This window comes from Arabidopsis thaliana, chromosome 2, assembly GCF_000001735.4.
Source record: "Arabidopsis thaliana chromosome 2, partial sequence".
Lineage (NCBI taxonomy): Eukaryota > Viridiplantae > Streptophyta > Magnoliopsida > Brassicales > Brassicaceae > Arabidopsis > Arabidopsis thaliana.
Window position 1 is genome coordinate 6,659,143 of NC_003071.7, and position 27,084 is coordinate 6,686,226.

Below are 27,084 nucleotides of genomic sequence, written 5' to 3' on the forward strand. Positions count from 1 at the left end.
TTTTCTCGTAAATTTTTTTTCCCAGCCAAAAAAATGCTTTTAAAAATCCTTGTAAATTTTTTAAAAGCTTTGATAGTTGATAAAAACTCTTGTAAATCATTTTAAAACCTCTTAAAATCTTTATAAAGTCTTTAAAAACATAGGTAAATACTTTAAAACCTCTTTTTAAACCTTTGTAAATCATTTTAAAACTTTTTACAATAGTTTTACAAGATTTACAATCGTTTTTTAAGCATAAGTAAGTGGCATTGAATGATTTACAAGGGATTTTAAAAGCTTATAAAAGGGTAAAACATGATTTACAATCGTTTTAAAGCATAAGTAAGTGGCATAAAATGATTTACAAGGGATTTAAAAAGGGTTAGCATGGTTTACAATCGTTTTTAAGCATAAGTAAGTGGCATTGAATGATTTACAAGGGATTTTAAAAGCTTATAAAAGGGTAAAACATAATTTACAATCGTTTTTAAAACATAAGTAAGTGGCATTGAATGATTTACAAGGGATTTTAAAAGCTTATAAAAGGGTAAAACATGATTTACAATCGTTTTGAAAACATAAGTAAGTGGCATAAAATGATTTACAAGGATTTTTAAAAAGGGTTAGCATGGTTTACAATGTTTTTTTAAGCATAAGTAAGTGACATTGGAATGATTTACAAGGGATTTTAAAAGCTTATAAAAGGGTAAAACATGATTTATAATCGTTTTAAAAGCATAAGTAAGTGGCATAGAATTATTTACAAGGGATTTTAAAAGTCGTTTTAAAGCATAAATAAGTGGCATTGAATAATTTACAAGGGATTTTAAAAGGGGTTAACATGATTTACAATCGTTTTTAAATCATAAGTAAATATCAAAGAATGATTTACAAGGGAGTTTAAAAAGGGTTTGCATGGTTTACAATCGTTTTTAAAGGATAAGTAAGTGGTATAGAATGATTTACAAGAATTTTAAAAGCTTATAAAATGGTAAAACATGATTTACAAGAGTTTTTAAAGAGTTTTAAAAAGATTTATAAGGATTTTAAACCTTTGTAAATCCTTTTAAAACTATTATAAAGTCTTTACAAGCAGTTTTTAACTCTTAGAAAAAGAATTGTAAGTAAACAACATTTACAACTCTTTTTCAACCATTTTAAAACTCTTGCGAACTTTTACAAAAGGTTTTATAAAGATTTACAAGAGTTTTTAAAGGGTTTTTTTATAAATTCTTTTAAAATCTTTTAAAAACTCTTGTACATCTTTTAAAACCATTTAAAAAATCCCTTGTAAATATTTTAAAATACTTGTAAACCCTTTAAAAATCTTTAAAAAACTCTTGTAAATCTTTTAAAACCCTTTAAAATCTCTTGTAAATCTTTTAAAACCTTTTTAAAATCCCTTGTAAATCTTTTGAACCCTTTTAAAATCTCTTGTAAATCTTTAAAAAAATTTTAAAACCCTTTTAAAATCCCTTGTAAATCTATTTCCCGCCAAAAAAAAACTTTAACGGAAAAAATATTTACGAAATTTTTTTTGGCAGGAAATCTTTTTTCGAATATTTTTGGCGGGAAATTTTTTGGCGGGAAAAATGTTTTTGAAATTTTTTTTGGAGGGAAATTGTTTTTTCGAAAATTTTTGGCGGGAAATTTTCGGCGGGAAATTTTATTTTGGAAATTATTTAGACGAAAAATATTAATATTTCATTTTGTTAACATAAATCAATTTACAAATAGGGGTAAAATGGTCATTAATAATTTAAAAAAGGTATAAATGAAAATGGTAAATAGAAAAGAGTAGAATTAAAAAGGGGTAGTGTGAAAAAGGCATTTGAAAGAATATTTCTATATTATTTGAGAAGTACATTTTAAATTTAACCTTAATTTTTGTAATTAATTATATGACAATGTCATTAGAAAAATTTAATCAAAAACAAAATCCTTTAATGACGTCATTAAGGTTACCAAAATCATTTAACGAAAATATTCATCTCTTAATTTTAGGGCTTATTGGATCTAAAGACGGATCATCAATGATAACCTAAACTGAAGCAAAATATACTGAATATTCAAATATCTATTTGTTACCAAATTATAAACAAAGAAAAATTCTTTCTAATGCCTTTTTCACACTACCCTTTTTCAATTCTACCCTTTTCTATTTACCATTTTCATTTATACCCTATTTAAATTTTTAATGACCATTTTACTTCTATTTGTAAATTGATTTAGGTTAACAAAAATGAAATATTAATACTTTTTCGCCTAATATATTCCAAAACATAATTTTCCGCTAAAATTTTCCTGCCAAAAATTTTCGGAAAAAAAAGTTCCCGTCAAATTTTTTTTTCAAAAATATTTTTCCGCCAAAATTTTCCCACCAAAAAAATTCGAAAAAAAGTTTCCCGCCAAAAAAAAAAATTCGAAAACATTTTTCCCGTAAAATTTTTTTTTTGACGGGAAATAGATTTACAAGGGATTTTAAAAGGGTTTTAAAAGGGTTTTAAAAGATTTACAAGAGATTTTAAAAGGGTTTAAAAGATTTACAAGGGATTTTAAAAGAGTTTTAAAAGATTTACATGGGATTTTAAAGGGCTTTAAAAGACTTACAAGAGTTTTTTAAAGATTTTTAAAGGGTTTTAAAGTGTTTTAAAAGATTTACAAGAGATTTTTAAAGGGTTTTAAGAAATGTACAAGAGTTTTTAACAGATTTTAAAAGAAATTATAAAAAAACTCTTTAAAAACTCTTGTAAATCTTTATAAAACCTTTTGTAAAGGTTCACAAGAGTTTTAAAATGGATCAAAAAGAATTGTAAATGTTTTACAAAGGTTTAAAATCCTTGTAAATCCTTTTAAAACTCTTTAAAAACTCTTGTAAATCATGTTTTACCATTTTATAAGCTTTTAAAATCCTTGTAAATCATTCTATACCACTTACTTATCCTTTAAAAACGATTGTAAACCATGCAAACCTTTTTTAAAATCCCTTGTAAATCATTCTTTGACACTTACTTATGTTTTAAAAACGATTGTAAATCAAGTAACCCCTTTTAAAATCCCTTGTAAATCATTCAATGCCACTTACTTATGCTTTAAAACAATTGTAAACCATACAAACACTTTTAAAATCCCTTGTAAATCATTCTATGCCACTTACTTATGCTTTAAAAACGATTGTAAATCATGTTTTACCCTTTTATAAGCTTTTAAAATCCCTTGTAAATCATTCTAATGTCACTTACTTATGCTTAAAAAACATTGTAAATCATGCTAACCCTTTTTAAAAATCCTTGTAAATCATTCTATGTCACTTACTTATGCTTTAAAAACGATTGTAAACCATGTTTTACCCTTTTATAAGCTTTTAAAATCCCTTGTAAATCATTCAATGCCACTTACTTATGCTTAAAAAACGATTGTAAATCTTGTAAAACTATTGTAAAAAGTTTTAAAATGATTTACAAAGGTTTAAAAAGGGGTTTTAAAGTATTTACCTATATTTTTAAAGATTTTATAAAGATTTTAAGAGATTTTAAAATGATTTACAAGAGTTTTTAGCAACTAGCAAAGCTTTTAAAAAACTTTACAAGGTTTTTTAAAAGTGTTTTTAAAAAATTTACAAGGATTTTTAAAAGTGTTTTTAAAAAATTTACAAGGATTTTTAAAAGCATTTTTTTGGCTGGGAAAAAAATTTTACGAGAAAAAATTTTGGCAGAAATTTTTTTTTTTGACGGGAATTTTTTTTGTTTTGGCGGGAAAAAAAGTTTGGCGGAATTTTTTTTTTGGCGGGAAAAATAAATTTTTGGCGGGAAACTTTCAGTTTCCAATTACATGTTCTTATTAGATGAGGGTAATTTGGTCATTCTGTTCAATAGAAGGGATATTTTTAAAAATGAACAATATAAAAGGGTATTGTTGCAAAAGGGTAGTTAAAAAAGGGTAGTTTTGCAAATCTCCCATAAACAAATAAGTTCGTAAAACAATTTAATATTTTATATACGAAATCAATTAAATCTTAATCACATAAAAATTAGCACAAAAAGAAAAGTATTCAACAATTAAAAAATTATCAAATCTTTGTATTATATAAGTTTTGATATTATATTCGAATAAAGTGTAATAGACCTTTTCAATTTGTATTCTTTAACTAATGTAAGCTACCTAATATATTTGCTAATCTTATACCTATCAAAACCGACTATCGTTTCTTATCTTTATAGTATTCTTGCAAGACTTTTTTGGTGGATTTGGATAAAAGTGCATTCGGGTTATATGGTACATTCTCCTATTAAATAAATATGGTGCACTCCTATGTTATTAGCTAAAATGTTCATATTATAATTCAGAGTCATATCATAAATAAAATTAGTATTAATAAAATAAATGGCTTTTTGGCAAAACGGATTTGGAGAGACGGGTTTTTGAATCAACATTAATAAAAAATATATAAAATTAATCCACCGTTTGAATACGGGTTAAATCTTTAATTTATTATTTTTTAAGACCACTAATATTAAACATATCAAATCATCCTAATTTAGAAAAGATTATATAAAACCAAAGATGTTATGTGGTATGTATAATGTTACTATATATAAAATTAAACTATAAAATATAAATGTGTTAGAGAATGATACAATTTGCAAAACTTTTATATATAATAAATAATTCTTAAATTTTAAAAATTACTACTTTAAAAAAAAAATACGGGACGGATAAAGAAATTATAGAACGGGTTTTATTTTGGAATTGGGTTATATGGTGGATGTATTTGAATCAATATTTATAAAATTTTAAAATATTATTAATATGCTGTTTTAATAGGGGTTAAACTTCAGTTTTTTAACAATTGTCTCATGAATTCGTGGTATAGCGTTACTTAATAACAATTATAAACTGTAAAATATAAATATTATATAAAAATAAAATTTGCAAGTTTTAATAGATATTACTTTTAAAAAATAAATCATCCCGCGGTATACCGCGGGTTAAAATCTAGTTTTAGTGTTTATTATGCAAAAATCATTCAATTTTAAACCTTTTTCTGATATTAAATCATTATTCTAGAAAAAAAAAATCATCATCTTTACCGTTAATCTAATCATTTTTAATATTAATAATTTATTCCATTCAAAAGTGATTCAGCTATAGTGTTGTCGCCATTTGAACGAAGACTAACATATGATTTAATGATTCAGTTTCGTGTTTATTGATATTGATGCTTATTTAATTTAAGCTATAGAGTATAGACGATGGTTAAGTCGCAAGATATATAAGCACCATAAAATTATGATTGAAGAAGGCAGACAAGTAGAAGTCTCCTCGTCCAAAGATCAAAGATTTATTTATTTATGCTAGGTTTGGGCCATTTGGGGTTCGATTTTTTAAATTTGCAATTCTTACAAATTATTGATAAAATGTTTATCGGATATTTTAGAATAATTTCACAAGCAGAAGTTCATTTCTCTCACTTCTACTTTTTAGAGAAAAGACTATTTTCGCTATTCCGAAATTAAAATATGATTGCTAAAAAATGATTGTTCCTTTCTTATCTATCTATATTTTTTAGAAAGGAGAAGCTAATGCCCATCGAGTTTTGATTTTTTGGATCGGTCTGGAGTTGTATATACTCTCGTCTATGTACGGGATTAATTTCTGGCCTTTAGTCAGAATCTATTTACCGGCCAAGTCCGGTCTAGTCTCTTGCTCTAACGAAAACAGTCTCTTTTTCATGCATCCGTCGATGTTTCCGACTATCTTCAAGATCCGTTTCGATCTCTCCAATCTGTTCGAGAAGTCATATCTTCGTAACTTCCTTTTGCTCGTGATGTTAGAGCAAAGATTAGGCCACATCAATTTGGGTGTGGTCAGTAGTGGAGCTTCCTCGGGAGTTGGTGTTTTTCGGTGAATTTTGAAGTAGTTTTCCTCTTAATCGATCCGTATCGCCCAATGGCTGATTGGTGGCGGTTCATCGGAATCTAGCGGTGGCCGGCGAACAGGCAGTGGTTTCGCGTGGCGTGTAGAAAACACGTATCAGCCACTAAATCATCTGCGTGTTTATTAATTATCTTTTTAAGTGTGATTTAATTGGGTTTGGACTGTTCTTTTAATGTAATCCTTACTGAACCTTTTGCGTAATTGCCCTTTTGTGCTTCATCAAAATAATATAATGGCCGACAAAACAAAAGCAAAATCGTTTCACGTAGTCATGGAAGCTATAACGGACGGTTCTGCATGTACATGGAAGCTATCTATTGTAATTGCTTATGTTGTAGTTAGTCTATCATCATAATAATGTTAGTAAAATACTTCTTATGATGATATAATATATGGCTAAAAAAATCAAAGAATACCTATAATTATTATTTTTGTTTTGCTTTGAAGGAGCCAAAATAGTTTGTTTTTTCGCCAAAATCAGAGAATCTCAAGAGGGTCGATGTCAGAGGAAGACTTGGTTTATACAAAATCACTTTGTTTTTAGACATCTATCGATTAATTAATAATATTCATATGGTACAAAAACTTGTTTAGAGATTCTCAATACTGCCTGGTCCACTAGAACTGGATAGTTTAAAATACACATATGTTTGATTAAGAAATTCAATATTTCATTTTATTAATACAGTTTCAGTTAGTTTATTATATGATGTTGCATTAGAATAATCAGTGAAGTTTAAATTTCTGTCATTTTATAGGCATTGATTTATATTTTGCTTTCATCCACAACTCATTTAGATTTTAAATGGTTCTACCTGTCCAAGCATACAAAACTGTCTACAGATCAGATTGTTTTTTATTTACCATTCACAAACTATAGTTCGTAATGGTGCAGATCCAAAAAAATAAAAGAAAACCGCTGCGAACTAACTGCGAACCGTCTTTAAACTAAATTCGTAGCAGTTTGTTGCATGTCCCAAAAATAATATAGACTGGACCGCAATTAGGTTTTGAATGGATGTTGTGGTTAGTGCGGACTAATCCGTCAACAGTCGAATCTATACTATATTTGGAGTGAAAACAAATCGCTACAAATTAGTTTAAAGTCGGTCCGCAACAATTTTCTTTTATTTTTTTAGGTCCGCACCACTATATACTATATATAATTTACGAATAATAAATAAAAAGCAATCCAATCTATTGACGGTTCTATCCAGTTAGACCACCGTAACCATTCCAAACTTTAGTATACTATCTAATTTAAATCTCAATAAATATATAAAAACACACAATACAACAAAATAAATACTATAAGTTCCGTTCCAATTTTTGTAAATTTATTTGTGTACATACGAAGATCTCGATGAATATAGATATTAGTATTTCTCCAAGACTATAGAGTAAACTCATGACTAAAAGCATTATTTTACAAAATCACTGACACAAAAAGTCACCGACACCGACAAAACTAAGACTTTGGTTTTCCACCATAAGCTTGCTTACAAATGTAAAATGGTTTCTGCGATGGAGCACACATCTTAGCTTTCCCTGGACATCCCTGTAGACAATTATTCCCCAAACTTCCCATTACTTCTGCGTCTGTTCTCACAAATCTCGCCGGAGGTTTTCCCGTCAAGAAGTTCCCGTCTAAGTAAAGCCGTCTTAATGTCTTGCTCCGTTCGTATTCCGACGGTATAACACCGTGAAGCACGTTGTATCTCATAGATAGTGAAGAAAGTCTTGGATACGCCGCGAAACTCGCCGGAGCGTTTCCTCTGATTTGGTTGAATCCTAGCTCTACAGCTACGAGGTTGTTTTCTCCGGCGAGGTTTGGAGGGAGGACTTCGATGCCTGTGAGAGTGTTGTTCGCTAGATCGACTTGTTGGATTGATTCAAGTAGGAAGAACCAAGCTCCGAGTGTTCCGGTGAATGAGTTCTCAGCGATTTCGACGATTTCGAGCTGAGTTGACTCGGTGAATGAGTCTTTTGAGATGGGTCCTGATAAAGTATTCGCCTTTAAAGCTAAATCGATGAGGTTTTTCGGAAGCTTTGGGATGGCTCCGGTGAGCTTGTTGTAGCTAAGATCGAGTTGTCGGAGATTTGAAAGCGAGTTCATTGTTTTTGGAAGCGGCCCGGTGAGAGAGTTGTGAGATATGTCAATGGATTCGAGTGAGTTGAGTCGAGTTACTGAGTCGGGTAATGACCCGGAAAACGAGTTGGATCGGAGGATCAAGGTCTTGAGGCTGGTGAGGGAGGAGATGGAGGATGGGATTAGGCCGTAGAAGTTGTTCTCGGCGAGATCGAGCGTGAGAAGCTCTGTGAGGCCGGAGATGAGAGGCGTGAGACGACCCGTGTACCCGGCTGGGTCGAGAGTGAGTTGGGTCACACGTGTGGAGTCAGACGAGCAAGTGATGCCGCAAGTGAAATGTGTTCGACGTGGTGAAGCACATGGGTCGGAGACAGTAAAGTCCCAGCTAGCGAGACAAGACCACGGTGGGATTGAGTTGGGTTTCACGGTGGCTTTGAAAGCTTTTAAAGCTGACACGTCGGATGGTGACGTCAGAGAGTCGGCAGAGGAGAAGAGGAGGAGGAGGAGAAGAAGAAGAAGGCAAGTCATTGTTTGAAGTGTTTGTGTGAATGAATGATGTCAAGACTTTAAAAGTGTGTTAAATCTTTATATAAAGGCAAAGTACGTGGTGGAGGTCGGCTTTGCCTTTTGGTCGCCTCTCTCCATACGTACAAGGTTCAATGCTTAGCTTAAGCCAAAATCAAATGTTTGTACAATCATTAGGAACTAATAGTCTAAAATGGCTACTAAATTTGCTTTTTTGTTAACATCTTGTGACTTTTGTTATCAAGTAGTTTTATCTTGTTTAAAAGAGTAAGTTATTGGGGTTGGAGTGACTATGTGGTGGATGTCGGCTTTGCCTTTTGGTTGCCTCTCTCCTTACGTACAAGGTCCAATGCTTAAGCCAAAATCAAATGTTTGTACAATCATTAGGAACTAATAGTCTAAAATGACTACTAAATTTGAGTTTTGGTTAACATGAAAGCAAACAACCTAATTGATAGTTGATACTAACGTGTTATTGGCCTAATGGTAAATCTCCCAGGTGGAGATGCTGGGTTCAAGGTACGTTGGGAGAGATCTTTTCTCCAAAGGAGATTAATTTAAATCCCGCCTCTGGAACTGTTCTTTTGGATTAAATCATTATAGCATTTGCTTTAATCATAATATGATTCATGATCATTATTCCTTTACCATTACTTCATAATTCATAATATTTGGTAACTAATAATAAAAGTTGGATAAGCCCGAAAGACTTGGACTATTAATGATTGGGACATGGTTGGAGAGCACTTTCAAAAGTTGCTTTCTTATTCCTTGTTTATTGTCAGGTTCTTTTTCATTTATTAAATCACTTATAGAAGCCAATAGATTCCCTATTGTAAAAAAGTTACTGTATATACTTTGTGGTTTGTTGCGACTACATGCGGGTTATGTTATATGGTTTCCTTTTTCCATCTGAACATGAATATATAGATGAAGGAGGAACCATTACAATTACAAACTAACCTTGTTAAAGCCAACATGGACATATTTTAGTGTTAAGAGATAGTTACACTTATCTACCAAAAAAAAAAAAAGTAGGGACGAAAGAATGGCCAAACACAAAACCTTACATTTAAAAGAATAGAGACTCTCTCATGAGAAGAAATTCTATGAAGAACAGGTTACTACTCCATAAGTTTGGAACAGAATATACGCAATTATGGTTTAAGACTCTTAGCAATGAGAGAAGCTCCTCTATTTCCTGTTGAGCTTTCCAGTAATAATCTCCATGTCTTATAAATCTTTTCCAAAAATAATGAATTCAGAAGTTCGATATCCAAAGGATGGCCGGGCTTTGGATCTGTGAAAGCAGCCTCCGAGGCAAAAACTATTCTATATACATAAACATATATTAGACCATAAGCCCATGCTTGACCGGTTGACCCCCTTGCGCTTAGGACCTGTTCTGCTCATAACCTAATCACAACCTCCCACCATCTTCTTCTTAGACCAAGAACCTTAAGTGTCACTTTCATGGACACTCCTAATATTCTCCTCTATTTCATTACTTTGATGGAGCATTGGAGAAGTAAACCATATTCATCCGCATCTTCGCAAATTTTTTCAACCGACTCAAATCGACAAAAAGCTTGTATCCTCAAAGGATTTGAAGTTCCTATTTTTTTTCCATAATATCCATGGAAACATATTTCGTAATTTTTTTTTTTTTTTTTAAAAGTTGGTACAAAATATAAAAAAAACTTTCACAAGTTTTCGATAATTCAACAATTCTGTTGCTTTGAATTACCATGAGCATGTAATGAAATGTATCTGCTGGTTTTATTTAATTGCATGAGTAGTACAATTCTTTTTGACTGAAAGGTTGTTTTCATCAAACTACAATAGAAAAGTTCTGGTTAATAAGTACTATATCAATTTAATGTTTTCCCAAAAAGGTATAGAATTTAATTTAATAAGTACTATATCAATTTAATCTTTTAAGGATCTTACGTATAAATAATATATGGGATAATATGAAAAGTGTTTTCCGAGATCTATTGATTCACATAACAAAACCCGTTGCTCGGATTTCTTTGTTTTGAGTATTAATGGATCTTAACAACAAGAACTCAAAGTCTTTAATTGAGAATAAACTTCTCTGTTTTTATTAATCAAAATTAAACAAACGAAACCTTACAATATTGAGACTATTTATACTTCTTCTTCACTTTACCTTTTTTTTTTCTTCACCTTAAACTTTAATGCTGCAAAAAAACATTATTGAGAAAAATATGAGTGAAATATTCTCAAATATGAAAAATAAAATTAATATATTAACCAAATAGTATAAGCAAAAATATTTTTTATATAGTTTCAAATAACAAAACTTACGTGCTACAGTCAAATTTGGGACCAACAGGTGCGAATAAAGCAACATTACATAATTTAGGTAAATTATCAAACTTGTATTGATCGGCTGAAGTGATTGCTGCTTCACTCGACAAACAGATGCACATATCATGACGATCATCATACGTTTTAACACCTTTATTCACTTTATCTAAGCCACTGCAACATTCTGGTGATGGCTTAGCTTCTGGTGGAGCCCAAAGGTACCTCAAACAAGGTGTTAAAAGATTTGTTGCTTCTTCACACGGTGTTAAACTATACACTGTAAAAACATTAAGATGTGACATGAAAATGGTGATTGCAATGACAAAAGCTATTGAGATGGATTTCCTCATTTTTGTTTGTTTAATTGGGATTGTGATTGGGATTTTGGTGGTTCTTCTTTGGTTTGTGGGAAAAATTATTTATACAACTTGTCTTAGTGTCTGATGCATTTAAAACATGTGGATCTTATTTCATATGTACTTTTTTATATTAGGATTTTTTTAAAAAGATAATTTGTATTATGTAAATATTATCATTTTGTCTTGCTATATATATTATCTTGAAGTTAAAGTTTTAAATTATTTAAATATATTTACAAATTTAATTTATATAGTCTTTCTACTACACATAATTAGAGGCCAAATACCTAGAATCTGATAAATAATAACTACTATATATAATTACCTTAAAATATATAATATCTTGAAAAAACTATTTAAGAGTCTCAGACTTTTATATGAACAATGAAATCTATATATAATAAATAAAAAATAGATTCACAAATAACTGAAACATTCTCCATTTGTCACATGTACTTTGCTGACTTGTCTCTCAAATTTTCACTATATTTTCTTTAACCAAATTGCCTTTTCTCTAACTTAATTCATTTAAAGAAAAGAAGTTTTTAACCTCTAAATTTTACGGTAATTGCTTCCGGATCTTCACGTTTTCTTTCCAATATTATAAAAGTAAATTAAAGTGTTATATGTTTCAATTTTCACATGATCTAGGGATGAAGATCCCAAAGCTTTTGTTGTTCCTTCATGATCCCGAATAATCCATCCTCTTGCGCTATGTGTATGTTTTTTTTTTTTTTTTCTAACACCATTTTATTAAGTTACAGATAAAAGAGTCTCCGCTAAGGAAAACCATACAAAAACCGATAAACCTATATGGAAATAAAAGTACTCACATGCTGCTATACCTTGAACATTACGCAACATCCGGATAGATAAACAACAAAATAAGAAAATACAATTAAAAAAGAGATAAAATGATCTAAAGATGTTAAGAATAACGCGTTCCAACGTGGAGGTGAGCCACTCGGTATTACAAAATGCTTCACGATGCCATGAAGCCAGCCACCTTGAGATACATCGCTTTACGAAACAAACAAGGTTTCATATGCTTTTGAAGTTCCAAACTTGCGCCTGAAGTGCCAAGACACCCAATCTCTGAAAAGGGTGGTCACAAGTACGACGAGAGAAAACTCTCGCAATCCAAACATCGTTGCCGACAAGTATGAGATGATCATATAGGGATCACCTTTCAAAAACCATACACCTCCTTTGAGCATACCATCCTGGCCCAAACTTATCAAGTTAAGTCTCGGTTTTTAACAACCGGATCATCAAAAGCTAAAAGCTGATGTCAATACTCGATTTCTAATTGTTGCCCCAAAAACCCACAAAATGGACAGTAACTGACACCAAAAGTATCGGGTAATCATTCGAGAACATAAGAGTATATCCTCCCACAAGTTCTAGAGAATCTTCTAAAAAGATAAAAACAAAAGGTATACAATCTCTAGATTTTGGAAAGAGATACAACACAATATTAATCTCTGTTAAGAAAAAATCGAAATAATATAACAATGGTCTCTCCCAGAGGGAGGAATTTGAAGATGTTCTCTTGCAAAAACAATTTTGGGTTGGGTATTTGATATGTAAAGTGCATTAGAAGCAAATCCAGATCATAGCCCACTACTAAATATGCCCAAATTTTGTCCATCACTAGAAACTCTAGGAGAAACTATAGCGTTTTGAGGGTAGAGGAGGGCGGTCGTTGATCATCGGAGAACCATTCCAGTTTGCGGAGGAATGTCTCAAACGAGGTGGAGAAGGTGGTTTGACTTTAGGGCACGATGGTGGAATGGTGAGACATGCTCGGCCGATACAAGATCTCTAACCACCAGATCTAACAATCTAGAGATTATAGTGGTGAGAAGTCCATCACACAGAGTGACCGAAAGGGAACCCAATGTTAATGGAGTCACCAGACTCTTGAAGAGTCCAAAGCGTTCGAATTTTTGAAGAGCCAGAAGAGAAAAATCGACGGTGTAGCATTTCCCATGAAGGGAGATAATTCTTTGGGAATCAAAGGCGGATCCCAAGAAGAAGACACTAGTTGAGGAATTTCCGGTGAAGCGCCTCCACGAGATCTGGAGAAAGAGAGACAACGGAAAAAACCCATCTCGGTGAATGACCGGCGTAGCCTCCAGAGTAATCCTACACGAAGAAAGCTTAAACAAATCTGGTGGTTCCAACAGGTGGGAGACCACCGAGGGCACAACTGGCTGCATTAGAGACATGAGACTGTGATTAAACAAGCATGTCATAAGATCTTTTCAACAAGTGAGAGAAGTTAAAAGAGATTCTCGCCGGAAAATAGATACGTCGGAGGCAGCCCAACTAGGCGATGTCTTTGAGTGAGAAAGACTTTCCATGGAGGAGATAGACCAACGGAGGAAAAGTAACGGCGGAACTCCATAGCAGAGATGATTCACTTCAATGGTCTCTCTCGGGCTTTGGGCCAGAGAGAAAAGAAAACTAGGGCGAACTCATATTTTGTTGAGTTAGAGTCTTACGCGGTGTTTTTGTGCTTACTCATTTGCGCTAGGTAAATTGTTAGTGTGGAACCATGCATCAAAATTACTCTTGACATAGGAAGCAATTTGTTTTGTACAATAAGTTTTATCAATGATGATGGTCTTGTTGTAGCAGAAATTTCCTGTGTATCTGTCACATTTTTAATCCACTCTTTGACTTTTGCTTAAGTTTGTGAAACCACCTTCGAAGGACTCTCTCTGAACTTATTAAACACAATTGTTTCTTGCTTTACAGATCTTCTAGATGAGCCACAAGGGAGTTAGTTTCTGTTGGTCTATTAGATTATTGTTCGAAAAAGTATCAACGAGAAAGGATATATTTTCTTCTGCATCATCCGTGAAATGGTGTCCTACTATAATCGGAGAATTTGAAATTCTCCAAATCATAGTTGTATACGAAAATTTGAATAGTACATGGTTTATTAATTCCTCCTCATTGAGGCATCGGGGACAATTTGCATCAATATTCATGCTTCTTGTGGTTAATCTTGCACAAGTAGGTAAAGTTTTTAATATAGTCCTCCAGAGCATGTATTTGATTTTTGGAATAATAGGGATTTTCCAAATCTTGTTCTTCAGCTCCACTGAACCGTATGGTGGAACCGGTTTGATTTGAGTATCAGTTGGGTCATGGGAAAGAAGCCAATATCCCGATCTAACCGTATAATACCCCGAAGTAGTATAGTTCCAAATTAATCTATCTGGAGTCCTTTCACGAGAGAGGTAAATGTTCTTAAGGTGATTATGATCATGTCAATACAGTTTTATAGGTAGAGACAAAGGCTCTCCTAGTGACTTTGCAATAAGCTTGGATACGAGGATATAAGAGAGTCCAATTTGAAGGCGATTGCGAGGTTCTCATTAAACAATCAACGACATGTCTACTCGTTGGGACATTGCTAGTTTACTTCTAGATATAGATTTTTGGGCTTCAAAGTTTTTATTAGTTATCTTTACATTCACAAACTGTCACTGTAATAGCATAACACATCAGTTAGCTTCTTCAATATATACGACTAGTGTGTTTCAAGCAGACTCAGGAAATTAGCCAATGTAGCTAAAAACCTCCTTTGTAAAGACTTACATTCATAAATAAAATTCAGATTGCAAGAAAAAAAATATTTAAATTTCAATTTTCTGTTTATTTATACATCATTTATATTCATATTATCAACTAATTTCTAACAACTAGTCACATATATGTTGAACCCATGGTATGAAATTATATATATGAAACATGACCAACTCTGTCTATATGAGCGTCACATCATCACATAAGAAAATAACATGTGTTATTTAAATAAAAAATCAACTAAATTAAGTGAAGAAAATTAAAATAAAATTCTTGAATAAAATCCTCCATCAATACAACTCTTAATTATTTATATTTAAAATAAAAATTAAAATGTAGAAAGTCATGCTAATATATCAAACACTAATTTATTATACTTTTCTTAATTTACTAAGTTTTTTTTTCTCAATGGTCATTACTCGATAATGATTGAAAATTTACAGTTTCACTGTTATCAACCTAACCTCTTCTTAGTTTAGTAATTTTACAATTGACTCTTTTCTTGTTATTAGATTTTATGGTCTATAAACATCATATGATCTTCTTTGGTAAGTTGGTAACATTGACAATAACATGCGAGTATTTTTAAGTAATGGATCTTTGAGACGTTATACATACCAAGGAATTTAAGACACAAAAATCTCTAATATATCGTTATATGCAAATGCAAGAAGTGAGATCTAAAAATGTTACTTAAATTACTCTTCAACTTTTTGCTATCTTTTCTCTTTTGATATGAAAACTCTTGAAGAAAATCAAATAGTTAGTTATACATATATATTTTTTTGAATTTGTGCCTCTAGAACAAATGTATAAATCCTTGCATATGCTAAACTATCTCTAGGTAATTATGGTTTCCATCAGTTTCTCTCTCGTCGCCGTCGGTTGGCCTCTCGCCCACCGGTGGTAAACTTCTCCTTTCTCCCTCCTCTTCCTTTCTTCCATGGCCTCGCTGATGTGTGCCCAGTTTTGGCCTTTCAGTGACGCTCTCTCCTCTGGAACCTCCTAACCCTCCCGATCCACCGGACTCTCTCGTCGTCTCTTTCACCTCTGAATCTTTCTCCCAATGTCCCTTTATTCTGTTATTCCTAGATCTAGTTCGGAAATTGGTCCAAGCTTTCAGATTTGTAGATTTAAATGTTGCTTTGTTTTTTATTGTGCCCTCAGGTGGTACTCCTATCGCTCATATGCGATCTTTTTCTGCTGTGTGCAGTTCGTGGTTCAAGACCTTTCATGTCGTTTGTTCCGACCATTTGTGTCTTTCTTCACGTCATTCATGTCTTTCAACACTACATCGGAAGGTTGTGTCTCTCTACAAGGCTGTTTTATCCTTGAAATATTAGTATTCAATTGATAAATGTTTTTAATAAAATTAGTGGAGTAGAATGAAAGTAATGCTTCATACATTAATATAATTTTTTATTTTATCAAGTGTTTAAAAAAAGTTAAGAGTGAGATTAATGGAGAATTTAACACAACAAAAGACTTTTGATTTTATCTTACGTACTTCAATTCTCTGTTTTACTTTAGTTCCTTGCACTTGAGGATGTGATGATTTGAATTAGGCTTACGCTATTATTTCCTCAGTATGAGGCTGTTATGACTCTGGTTAGGCTCAGTGTTCTTTTACCTCAATATGAGGCTCTTTTCCGCAAACTTTTGTCAAGTGATTCTAACCTTTTTGTTCATGTGGTGTTGTTAAATGACATTCTTGGAGAGTTTGTGTTACCATCAGTCCCCTCCTTCATGAAGTATCATCTTCCATCAAATTCCTCCTTTATGGAGTGTGTTCTACCATCTCTGGTATGCTTGCCTTGGGAAGACACTTTCAGAAGATTGTCAATAGAGGAACTGGTCTTAGCATCTATTGTTGATGTTAAAAGAGGACAAGAAGCCCAATTACATAGTGTGACGATGCTTACCTATCCTTGGACGATATGTAAGGAAGCTTTTAAGCGTTGTTTAGGCAGATCTCGACAAGCTAATTCACTGAAGATGATTGGATCGCTCAACGATCCCCTTACAATATGTTTTTTCTGCCTTAGTTGTGGAGGTAAATGCTTTAAGACTATTATGTTCTCAATCAAAGTTTGGGTGTATCAAGGCACGCATGCGTCACGGATTGTCAATAACTCGTTTTTCTTCTCAATTCCGTAGGTCATGCAAATGAAGTTCATGGACTTGTTTTGGACATTAATTCCACTTTGCTTCATTTTAGTTCCATTTTCTTTCATCATGTATCGCTTATTGCGAATGTTTTAACAGATTCCTTTGTGAATTTTGTTCTTTTATCTTGTAATGCTTCCTCCTTCAATGGAGCTTAAGGCACTATCTTCAATATAACTTGTTTGATAAAAAAAAGTTAGTTATTCAAATTATATCAATTCGGTAGATAATCATTAGCTTGTCAAAATCTGTGTGGATGAAGTAGTAGATCATGAGAGAGTAGTGTACATGGAACATGAAATTGTTTGTTTAGAATCAAGATAAACAAGGTTCCAACATGTAAGTAACATAATTATATAACATTGTATCAATATATCCTATAATCCTATATTGTTGTTGTACGTATTAATGATAGTGAAAAATATTTGAATTTTAGCTATATAGATAATCAAACATAATTTCAAAGAGTATAGTGAATTCTCTTGATAAAAGTTTGTCATTTGTACTTTTGTATAGTGAATATATAAGAACCACCAAACAAAAATAATCCTAAAAAACTCGGAGAAAACGTTGAATCAGTGTGGACTTTTTATACAAAGTTGAAGTGCGAAAGAAGAAATAAAATGAAGACCAATGAGTAAAACTAAATTCCCTATCAAGAACAACTTCTTCTTTTTTGCTAATTATTTGTTTTTTCATGCTGTCTTTAGCCTGTTTTGCTACACTTTATATATAACATATTCATATTAGTACAATCCAGCAAAACTTGCTTACTATTTGTTTTTCATGCTGTCTTTAGCCAAATATTGTATATAACATATTCCTATTTAAGTAGAATCCAACAGAATAAGTTATAAAATCCTTAAAATATCCTCAGTTATCTACTTATCTTTGACCAGTATATTATTAAAGTTTTATTAATTGGTGATTAGATTATTATATAGAAGTGAAAATAATAAATTTTCAGTGACCAAAAACAAAAAGAGTACCTTTTCATTATTAAATTAGAATATTAAAAAAAAACAAAGGGGAGAATAAAATGGCAAACGAAACCTTTGGTCAACCAAATTTCGTTTCCTAATTAAATGGGTTAAACATACGTCTATGAGCCACCCATTTCTTCTATAAATACTCATCTCGTAAGAAAGCAAATTTACATATTGCTTTGTTCTATAATTAAACAAAACTCATAAGAAGAAGAAAAACGATGGCTCTCTCTGGTTCGCAAAAGAAGGTTTTCCTACTTGTTATAGCCATTGCATGTCTCTCCTCTTCTCTTGCAGAGGCGTGGAGCTGGAGTTCTAGTGACGGCAACGGCTGGGGATGGGGATCTGATGGCTCTAGCACCTCTACCTCAGGCCCAGGTTCAACTCCTGGTGATTCAAACTCTGGCGGTTCAAACCCTGGAGGTCCGAATTCTGGTGGTTTTAGCTCCCCTTGGGGATCTTGGGGGTGGGGTTGGGGATCCCACGGCTCTGGGAGCCCGGCCCCATCCAATGCTTTATTTCTTTTAGTGATAATAAAGAAGAAGAATTTGAGTGATTTTCTATTCTACTATATAATGTAGAAAGAACTTTTCTACTAGAAAAATAAAAATTGCTTTCGTAATAAATATGAGGTGGCAGTTAGATTGAGTGTAATATTTGCAATACCCAAACTTATGAAAAAATAAAATAAATATTTTAGGTAAGACCGATCGATTTAAAAAAGTTAGAATTTGTTAAAGTTTAAGGGAATATTTGATCATTTGAAAATTTGGAAGTGAAATCTGTAATTTGGGAGAAATGCAAAGTTTAAGGGAATATCTCAAAGACAAATGTGTATAGTTTTGTGTTCTTCGTTCTAGCCATTTAAGGATTAATTTTGGCGCGATAAATCGGTGACTTTTCAGCCCTAATATATATAAGATGGCACAAGATTATTGGTGCTATTGACATGCTGAGTCCTCAGGTCCAAATCCATCCAAGAAAACATATTTTAGTTATAAGAAGCGGAGAAATATCAAACATCAACATCGGTCAAGTAATTGACCGTGGGATGATAAGACATTGTCCTCCGATGATTCGACAGTTCTTAGGATGGAAAATAAAGTATTGTAAGGATGAAAGAGGGTTATAAGGTTTTAGGATTTGTCAAGATGATCTACAACATAATATGGACGTTTAGAGGCGCAAAACACAAATATAACAGTTTTTTTAAGGAGAGGAATATATTGCATCCTAGGAAACGACCTAATTTGAATGAATTCAAATTTCTCTATAATTGTAGAGTTATTTAATTATGTATTTTGTTGATTCAATTCAATTCTACTATATATATACTAGATATTAACCTGCGGTATACCGCGGACCTATATTTTTATTAAATAAAAAATAATTGAATAATTTTTAGGATGATTTAATAAATTTATGCTATTGTTTGATTTAAATGTATAATTCACCGCGAGACGAAATTTTATAACTCAAATTTTAAAGTTTTAAGTTGTATTTGTTTATTTTGTTAAATGTTTAATATTGTATAATTGTATTTTGATTGTTGTTTCTCGGATTTCACCCGTAGTACACCATCCCATATTAATATCGAATCAAACCCGTCAATTCTAGGATTTCACCCGTGGTAGTATTTAATTGTATAATTATATTTTAATTGTCATTCTAGGATTTCACTCCTAATTCTATCGCAAATTATTATCAACCCAAACCAGTCAATTCTAAAATATCACCCGTAATACACCATCCCATATTAATATCGAATCAAGCCCGTCAATTCTAGGATTTCACCCGTGGTAGTATTTAATTGTATAATTATATTTTAATTGTCATTCTAGGATTTCACTCCTAATTCTATCGCAAATTATTATCAACCCAAACCAGTCAATTCTAAAATATCACCCGTAGTACACCATCCCATATTAATATCGATTCAAACTCGTCAATTCTAGGATTTCACTCGTGGTAGTATTTAATTGTATAATTATATTTTGATTGTCATTATAGGATTTAACTCCTAGTTCTATCGTAAATTCTTATCAACCCAATCAGTCAATTATAAAATTTTACCCGTAGTATAAAGTTTAAATATTTATAATGTTTAAATTTCTTATAAAAGAATCAAAATGTGTTTTAAAAAAACTAAAGTTTTAAGTGTTTTTTTTTAATATTGTTAATTTTGTTTAGTGTTTAAGATTATATAATTATATTATGATTGTTATTATATGTTTTTTTCCATAGCATACTATCCCATGTTATTATCCACTCAAACCCGTCACACCATATAACCCCGTCCCGTGAAATTAAACACAAATTTGTCATTTTATTATAAATTTCAAATATTTATAAAATTAGAAACTTCAAAAAAGATTAATATTGACCCAAACTTCATCATTGAATTTTGAGTGTTATATCTAAGATTTCTCTTGCAGTATATCGTCCCGTATTAATATCTTTTATATTGTTTAAATTTCTTGTAATATTTAATTTATAATTTTTTAAACTTTTTAAAGTTTCAATTTTTTAAAATAAATAACCCTAGTAAACAAACCATTTTAATTTTGGACACCTCATAAATCAAGTTTCATGCTCATTCGTAATCGAAATCATTTTGGTCCTTTTTATAGTATGGCTCTTGACCATTGTCCAATTTTTTTAAGCGATATGGGACATTCTAAAATTGTAATTATTATCCACCCAAACCCGTCCTACCATATAATCCAGTCTCGTGAAATTAAACATAATTTTGTCATTTTCTTATAAATTTCAATATTATAAAATTTGAAACTTAAAAAAATACAATATCGACCCAAAATTCATCATTGAATTTTGATTGTTATATTTAAGATTTTTCCTGTAATATATTGTCTCGTATTAATATATTTTTTATATATTTATAATGTTTAAATTTCTTGTAAAATTCAATTTATAATTTTTAAAACTTTATAAGTTTTAAAATTATAAATATTTAAAGCATTTTAAAAACTTAATAAAAAGTTTTTAAAATTATAATATTTAACTTTTGATAAAGTTATAATATTTATAATTTCTTGAAACATTTTAAAGTTTCAATTCTTTAAAATAAAAAATCCGAGTAAAATCGGATAACTATTTTAATTTTGGACGCCTGATAAATCAAGCTTCCTACTCATTCGTAATCAGAATCATTTTGGTCCTTTTATAATATGGGTCTGAACCATTGTCCAATTTTTCTAAGCGATGTGGGACATTGTACACATATTATTTCTTCATAGGTTGAATAATAAATATCCGTTTTAAAAATTTTTGAATTACATCATATTCAGAAAAAATATAATATTTTATTAACTATATATATTTTATATAAATTCAAAATAAATAAAGTATAAGATCAAATAAAATTGAAAGAAGAATTATATATTTATGTTTAAATTAGGTAGAAATATTTTAGGAAATTAGTTAAGGTAAATAAGAAATATGGTTAGTTTAGAGATATTGTTTATATTAAATTTGGTAATTAAATCATTAATTTTCGTTTTTAATTATTAGTTTTTAGGTAACTTTTCCAAAAATTAATGTTATCCAAGATCAGAACAGAATTAAACGTGTTATCCAGGATCCGAACAGAGTTAAACCGGGTAAAACCCACCTATTTGAATTAATTGTTGAATTATGGCTCAAATCTTCACCATTATCTTCAAAAATCCCCTCCAAAAATGTATATATAGATACCGAAGAAAAAAATCTAGTAATATATTAGTTTCTTGATTTCTGAAATCTTTTAAATGTTAGTGTTATAAACTATTATTAAAAGAAATTTAATAGAAACTTCACTCAAATATGTAAAGAAGCAGTACAAACTTTTTACAATGTGATTTTATTGAGGAAGATATGGACCTCTTATGCAATTACTGAATTATCTTGGTATAGTTAGATAATTTATATACTTTTTAATTAGGTGAAACACTTGTATAAAAGACACAACCTCTGTATCTATTTGAATAAGAAAACCTTTTACACTAAAAGGCACAACCTATGTATCTAATTGAATAAGAACATCTTTTACACCAATCTAGTTTTCTTGACATGGTATCAGAGCCATGTGGACAAGAGAGGTTCATCCCTAAGGGTGAAACCCAAGAATTATTCTTTAACCCTTAAATTTAACAAGTAGATTATTTAGACACAATCAATGAAACATAAATCATGATCTGAATAAATTGCATCTATATAGTATTTTTGCAAGGAATTTGTGCGGGTGGAGCAAAAATACATTTGGATCTATTTGGTACCCGCCCATTTAGTAAGTTTTTTCATTAAATTTTAGTTGGGTCGGTTCAAATAAAAATCGATTCTAAACCCGTTTTAAATCTCTTATACAAGATATTTCTATATTTAACAATACATATATTTAGAACATTTGGTTAAGATTTAAAACTATGAATCTCCTATCATCTTTGTTTGATTTTTTTAACTGTTTTAAATCATTGTATAATATATTAAGTTAAAAAAAAAAATTACATATATTGTGATTCAAAATTTTTAAAACGGTCATATACTACCCAATTGACGAAAAATGTGTGGGTTCAACGTCTCATATCGTCTAAAATGTTTAGACAATGATTCACACTCATATCATAAATAAGATAACATTAATAAAAGAAATGAGTTTTTGAAGGAACGGATTTGACGGGACGAGTTTTGAATTACATCAATAAAAAAAATATCATTAATTCGCTGCTTCAATACGGATTAAATCTTTAATTTATTATTTTTTTAACACCACTAATATTAGATATATCAAATCAGTATGATTTAGAAAAGATTGTATAAAACCAAAAAACGTTCCGTGGTATAATGCTATTTAATAAAAATTATAAACTATATAATACAATTTTTCAGAGAATGGTATAATTTGCAAACTTTTGTATATAATAAATAATTATTAAAAATTTAAAATCGCTACTTTTAGAAAATAAATCATGGGACAAGTTAAAAAATTATGGGATAGGTTATATTTTGGAACGAGGTTATGTGGCCAACGTGTTTAAATCATATTTATAAAATTTTAAAATCATATATATGAAAGTTGGCTAACTCTCTCCATATGAGTGACACATCATCACACAAGAAAATGACATGTGTCATTCTACATTAATTAAATAAAAAAATTAGTAAAACTAATTGAGAAAAAATCAAAAGTCTTTTGTTGTGTTAAATTCTCTATTAATCTCACTCTTAAAATAAATTTTCTAAAAACATTCAATAAATAAAAAATCATAATAATATATCAAGTTCTACTTTCATTCTATTTTACTTATTTTTTAATTTTTTTTATCAATAGTTATTAATCCATAATGACTAAAAATTACATGTGTTGTAGTTTAAATGTTTGCTATCTAACCTCATATTAATTTAGTAATTTTAGTTGGATATTTTCTTATTATTACGTTATGCGAATATGATTTATCATATGATCTTCTTTCTGTTTATTTTTGTGCGGTCTGATAACTTGATAACATTGATATACAATTTTTTCACGTAATGGTCATCCGAGACATTAGACATATCCACACAGAAATACGAGACTCTATATGGTTATATGCAAGGGAATAGAATTAAAGTATTGATTTAAATTACTAGCATATCATGATGTGGTGGTGTACTAGATGACGAAATAATATATGGAATAAAGAATTGTTTGTTACAATTAAGTTAGACAAGTTTCAAAATACATAAGTAATATAACTACATATTAATATATCATATAATGTTTTTGTATGTGTTCATGATAGTGAAATATTTGAATAATAGGTATATAAATATTTATATTATAGTAAAATTGATATTTCGAATTATAGATAAATTTAATCATAAAAATTCTAACTATATAAAATAAATATGAATTTATTAATTACACACTAACACATTTAATTATAAATTATGAATTTACATTAAAATACTTTACGAAATCAAAAGTGAAAACCCGCACGTAGTGCGGGTACTCATCTAGTATTATTAACATGTCGTTTTAATAGGGTTAAATCCTTAGTTTATCAACAATTGTCCGTGACTTGTAGTATACTGTTACTTAATAACAATTATAAACTATAAAATATAAATATTTTTAAATATATAAAATTTGCAAACTTTAATATACACTAACTTAAAAAAACAAAATTGTCCTACGTTGTACTCTGGGTTAAAATCTAGTTAAGAATTACATAGATAAGGTAAAAGAGTTCTAAATTTTCTCTAGTAGATTCTGATTCTTCTTTCCTAGTTTTCTACAAAATCTCTCTCCAAATTAAAAATCTTTAATATGTTCCAAAACACGTCGGATTTTTTTTTTGCAAATAGTAGCAACATTGAGGCAAATCTGAATACCTTCAAGCCTTGATAAAACGTGGGAGACTTGTGGTTTGTGTCTCGAGTTGTTTTTCTCAGCTATAAAGCTCCAAATTCTCCAATTTTCTTCAAAGTATGCCAAAACGTGCCTAAATCGACAAAGACATGGAAAAGACTAAAAAGATTCTAAAATAATACTTACATCATGATTAAAAATCGTAAAAACCATGATATATCATGGAGTACTATTGTTGATTTTCCACCAGGAAGAAAGCTTTTGGTAACCAATAAGTGTTTAAAATAAAGGACAATGGCGATGGTAGTGAAACTAATGAACGTTATAAAGCACGCTCAGAGTACTTGGTTCGAGGTTTATCGAAAATTGTTGCGGTTAGTTAAGAAGTGGGAAGTACACCAAATGGATGTACACAACAATGGTGAAGGCATTTTCCTCTCCCAACGGAAATTATATCTTCGATATTATTGCTGAGCCCGATTTACTTGGATAACATCCGGTATATTCTCTCATCGAAACTAACCACTGTCTCGATGCGGATATGTGCCCCTTTCTTTCGCAGCCTGCCCGCTATCGTCGACTAGTAGGGCGTCTTATTTATCTCTTGACAACGCCGTCCAGATCTCTCTTACTAGGTTCACATCTTCTCTCAATTTATGCAAACTCCGAGTGAAGTTAATTGGGAAGTTTCTTTGTGCGTCGTTGGTTCTCTTAAAACCACAGCCGGTGAAGGTATCTTGTTCCGTTCAGATTCATAATATACATTTTTCTAGTAGCGTTTTTGTGCTTATAACTAGCCTATACGTAGAAATAGTGATGAGAAAGTTATATAATTATTCTTCTAACTACTTTCTTGAGTTTTCTTCCTTAGTTAGATAGATATGCATTCACCAGAGGTAATGAGAGATGAAAGCATATCCATTCATATTGAAGTCGGAAGACTAACTAATTTAACTATGACTATTAATTTATTTGGATTTTAAGTTATTACACCAAAGTTGATAACATTTCATAGTTTTTTCACATCATACATGTAAATTAAAACTTAGCAGAAATCAAAAGGTCGGTGAATATTTTGTCAATGTCACACATTCTTTCAAACCACCAGTTGCGTGTCGTGACATAACCCGGGGTTTTGCTTCCTTCAAGATAAGCTTCGCACATAGATATACTATCAAAGGCTCTAGCAGCCGCCTCAGAAGCTGACCGGTACGCCTTAGAGCTTGCAAACCCTTTAGCTTCCTCGATCGCCTTATTGGATAATTCATATTCTTTCACGCAAGACCTATAATACTTCTTGAGCTTCGAATAATTCTCGGTTCTATCTAAGCCTTTAATCATCTCTAGGTTCTTATAGCCCAACCGTTCCGTCTGTTGATAGACCATATTGACAAGACCTTGCATGTCAAGGGTGAACGTGTTTGGGAAAGAGGTTAGCCAAGCGAGACAGAACTGCTTGGAAATTGTCGGTTGTGAGCAGAGTTGGTTGACTAAATCTTTTCTAATTTTGTCATTTGGAGACAAAGACAATAATGATGAAGACGCAGGGGTGATTGATAGAATAACGAGAAGAGGAAGAATTGAAAATACATTTCTTATGAGACAAGAAAAAGCCATTGTCTTGGACATGGAAGAATAATTAGACGTGGGAAGTGTTTATATATAACTTAAAAGAGATTTTTCTCTCCAAGTAGGATTTCAACCTTATTAAGAAAAAAATCACCATAATTAAGTTAAATATTTTATATATAGGGAATTTGAAAGTCTTATAACAAAATTAGGAAAATAGCTTAGATTTTTTTCAAAATTAACAAAGCAGTCTGTTGACCCAAAAAAAAAAAAAAAAAGTAAAAGTAAGTGAAGAGTGATATCGCTCCAGCTTGTATAGTTTGTTAACAAAACAGTCTAAAACTTGTGCAATTTTTTTTTTTTTTATCATCCGAAATTAATTATAGCTGAAATGAGCAATTCCTAATAAATGTTGTTTACATAAGTGATATGATGTTGTTTACATAAGTGATATGATGTTGTTGGACACAAATTTTTTGTGTCAAGCGCTTTAACATTTGCACTTTTTCATTAATAGTTTTTTTTTTTTTTTGTTGAAAGACCTTTATGCCTTAAAATCTAAATAGTAAATACTAAGTCCTAAACCTCAAAAACTAATATGTACGGTATATACGTTTTCTTAAATGTGGGGACTGGGGTACTTAATTTGCTTGCATACATGCATTTAGGAATAGCAAAAGCATAACTTCTAGTTGGTAGGCTCTATCTTGGTGTCGTCTGTCGTCGTTAATAAAATGTTGACCCCATTGTGTTTCTTATGAATTATTGATTCAATTTAATGTGTGAAAGAAACGGTATCTACTTTATTTTAATTTTAGTTTAACAATTGAATTGACTGCTATCGTTATAGATTTCTATCTCAAGGGTATTTTTATGCCAAATTTCGTCTATAATGAGTGTCTATGATGAAGGTCTTCGATATTGGTTTCATGTCCGCAGCCACTAGCTCTCCCATTTTGATGTAATTCTCAGTTTTTGATTGGTCTTTATTCTCAATTCTCTATGACGCATTGATTGTACAAACTTTCTTTTTGGTGATTAAATTTTATATTTATACAAATATATATTATTAAGGTTTTTGCCTTTTTTTTTTTTTTTTTTGGTGATAGTTGTCACTACTCTTTTTCACGTAAATTAAGAGATAAACATATTGCTTAAAATTACTTAATCTGATTTCACAATCACAAATTTTGG

General features: G+C 30.9%; 6 protein-coding genes, 2 long non-coding RNA genes and 1 pseudogene across 9 annotated transcripts; 2 read left to right on the forward strand and 7 right to left on the reverse strand.

The window, feature by feature from the left end:
- The first annotated feature begins 5,506 nt into the window (after positions 1-5,506).
- AT2G15318 (uncharacterized protein) lies at positions 5,507-6,214 on the forward strand. Its single transcript, NM_001335449.1, has one exon. The coding sequence runs from the start codon at positions 5,618-5,620 to the stop codon at positions 5,885-5,887; it is 270 nt and encodes an 89-aa protein (NP_001318228.1). The 5' UTR covers positions 5,507-5,617; the 3' UTR covers positions 5,888-6,214.
- Positions 5,928-6,243, reverse strand: AT2G06405. Its single transcript, NR_140141.1, has one exon. It is a non-coding gene; the product is annotated as an other RNA (long non-coding RNA).
- Positions 6,244-7,143: 900 nt separating this feature from the next.
- On the reverse strand, positions 7,144-8,904 carry AT2G15320 (Leucine-rich repeat (LRR) family protein). Its single transcript, NM_127092.2, has one exon. The coding sequence runs from the start codon at positions 8,531-8,533 to the stop codon at positions 7,385-7,387; it is 1,149 nt and encodes a 382-aa protein (NP_179134.1). The 5' UTR covers positions 8,534-8,904; the 3' UTR covers positions 7,144-7,384.
- Positions 8,905-10,511: 1,607 nt separating this feature from the next.
- Positions 10,512-11,239, reverse strand: AT2G15325 (Bifunctional inhibitor/lipid-transfer protein/seed storage 2S albumin superfamily protein). Its single transcript, NM_127093.2, has 2 exons — positions 10,862-11,239; positions 10,512-10,734 (listed from the first exon to the last, which is right to left on the reverse strand). The coding sequence occupies exons 1-2, from the start codon at positions 11,212-11,214 to the stop codon at positions 10,722-10,724; spliced, it is 366 nt and encodes a 121-aa protein (NP_179135.2). The 5' UTR covers positions 11,215-11,239; the 3' UTR covers positions 10,512-10,721.
- A 1,513-nt stretch (positions 11,240-12,752) lies between these two features.
- Positions 12,753-13,589, reverse strand: AT2G15327 (uncharacterized protein; the record flags this gene model as incomplete). The annotated part of the gene is made up of 2 exons (NM_147317.2): positions 12,753-13,439; positions 13,525-13,589. 2 exons carry the CDS (start codon positions 13,587-13,589, stop codon positions 13,136-13,138), a joined length of 369 nt encoding a protein of 122 aa, NP_671852.2. The 3' UTR covers positions 12,753-13,135.
- Positions 13,590-13,749: 160 nt separating this feature from the next.
- Positions 13,750-14,847, reverse strand: AT2G15330 (annotated as a pseudogene; the record flags this gene model as incomplete). The annotated part of the gene is made up of 1 exon: positions 13,750-14,847.
- Positions 14,848-18,082: 3,235 nt separating this feature from the next.
- On the forward strand, positions 18,083-18,786 carry AT2G15340 (glycine-rich protein). The gene has a single exon (NM_127094.2). It carries the CDS (start codon positions 18,197-18,199, stop codon positions 18,554-18,556), a length of 360 nt encoding a protein of 119 aa, NP_565373.1. The 5' UTR covers positions 18,083-18,196; the 3' UTR covers positions 18,557-18,786.
- Positions 18,787-18,893: 107 nt separating this feature from the next.
- AT2G06415 lies at positions 18,894-19,177 on the reverse strand. Its single transcript, NR_140142.1, has one exon. It is a non-coding gene; the product is annotated as an other RNA (long non-coding RNA).
- A 6,091-nt stretch (positions 19,178-25,268) lies between these two features.
- AT2G15345 (Plant invertase/pectin methylesterase inhibitor superfamily protein) lies at positions 25,269-25,927 on the reverse strand. The gene has a single exon (NM_147318.2). It carries the CDS (start codon positions 25,723-25,725, stop codon positions 25,360-25,362), a length of 366 nt encoding a protein of 121 aa, NP_671853.2. The 5' UTR covers positions 25,726-25,927; the 3' UTR covers positions 25,269-25,359.
- Positions 25,928-27,084: the final 1,157 nt, after the last annotated feature.

Excerpts from the sequence above, each read along its gene's own strand:
- AT2G15318 (NM_001335449.1), top strand. The coding sequence starts at position 5,618 with ATGTACGGGATTAATTTCTGGCCTTTAGTCAGAATCTATTTACCGGCC.
- AT2G15320 (NM_127092.2), bottom strand. The coding sequence starts at position 8,533 with ATGACTTGCCTTCTTCTTCTTCTCCTCCTCCTCCTCTTCTCCTCTGCC.
- AT2G15325 (NM_127093.2), bottom strand. The coding sequence starts at position 11,214 with ATGAGGAAATCCATCTCAATAGCTTTTGTCATTGCAATCACCATTTTC.
- AT2G15340 (NM_127094.2), top strand. The coding sequence starts at position 18,197 with ATGGCTCTCTCTGGTTCGCAAAAGAAGGTTTTCCTACTTGTTATAGCC.
- AT2G15345 (NM_147318.2), bottom strand. The coding sequence starts at position 25,725 with ATGCAAGGTCTTGTCAATATGGTCTATCAACAGACGGAACGGTTGGGC.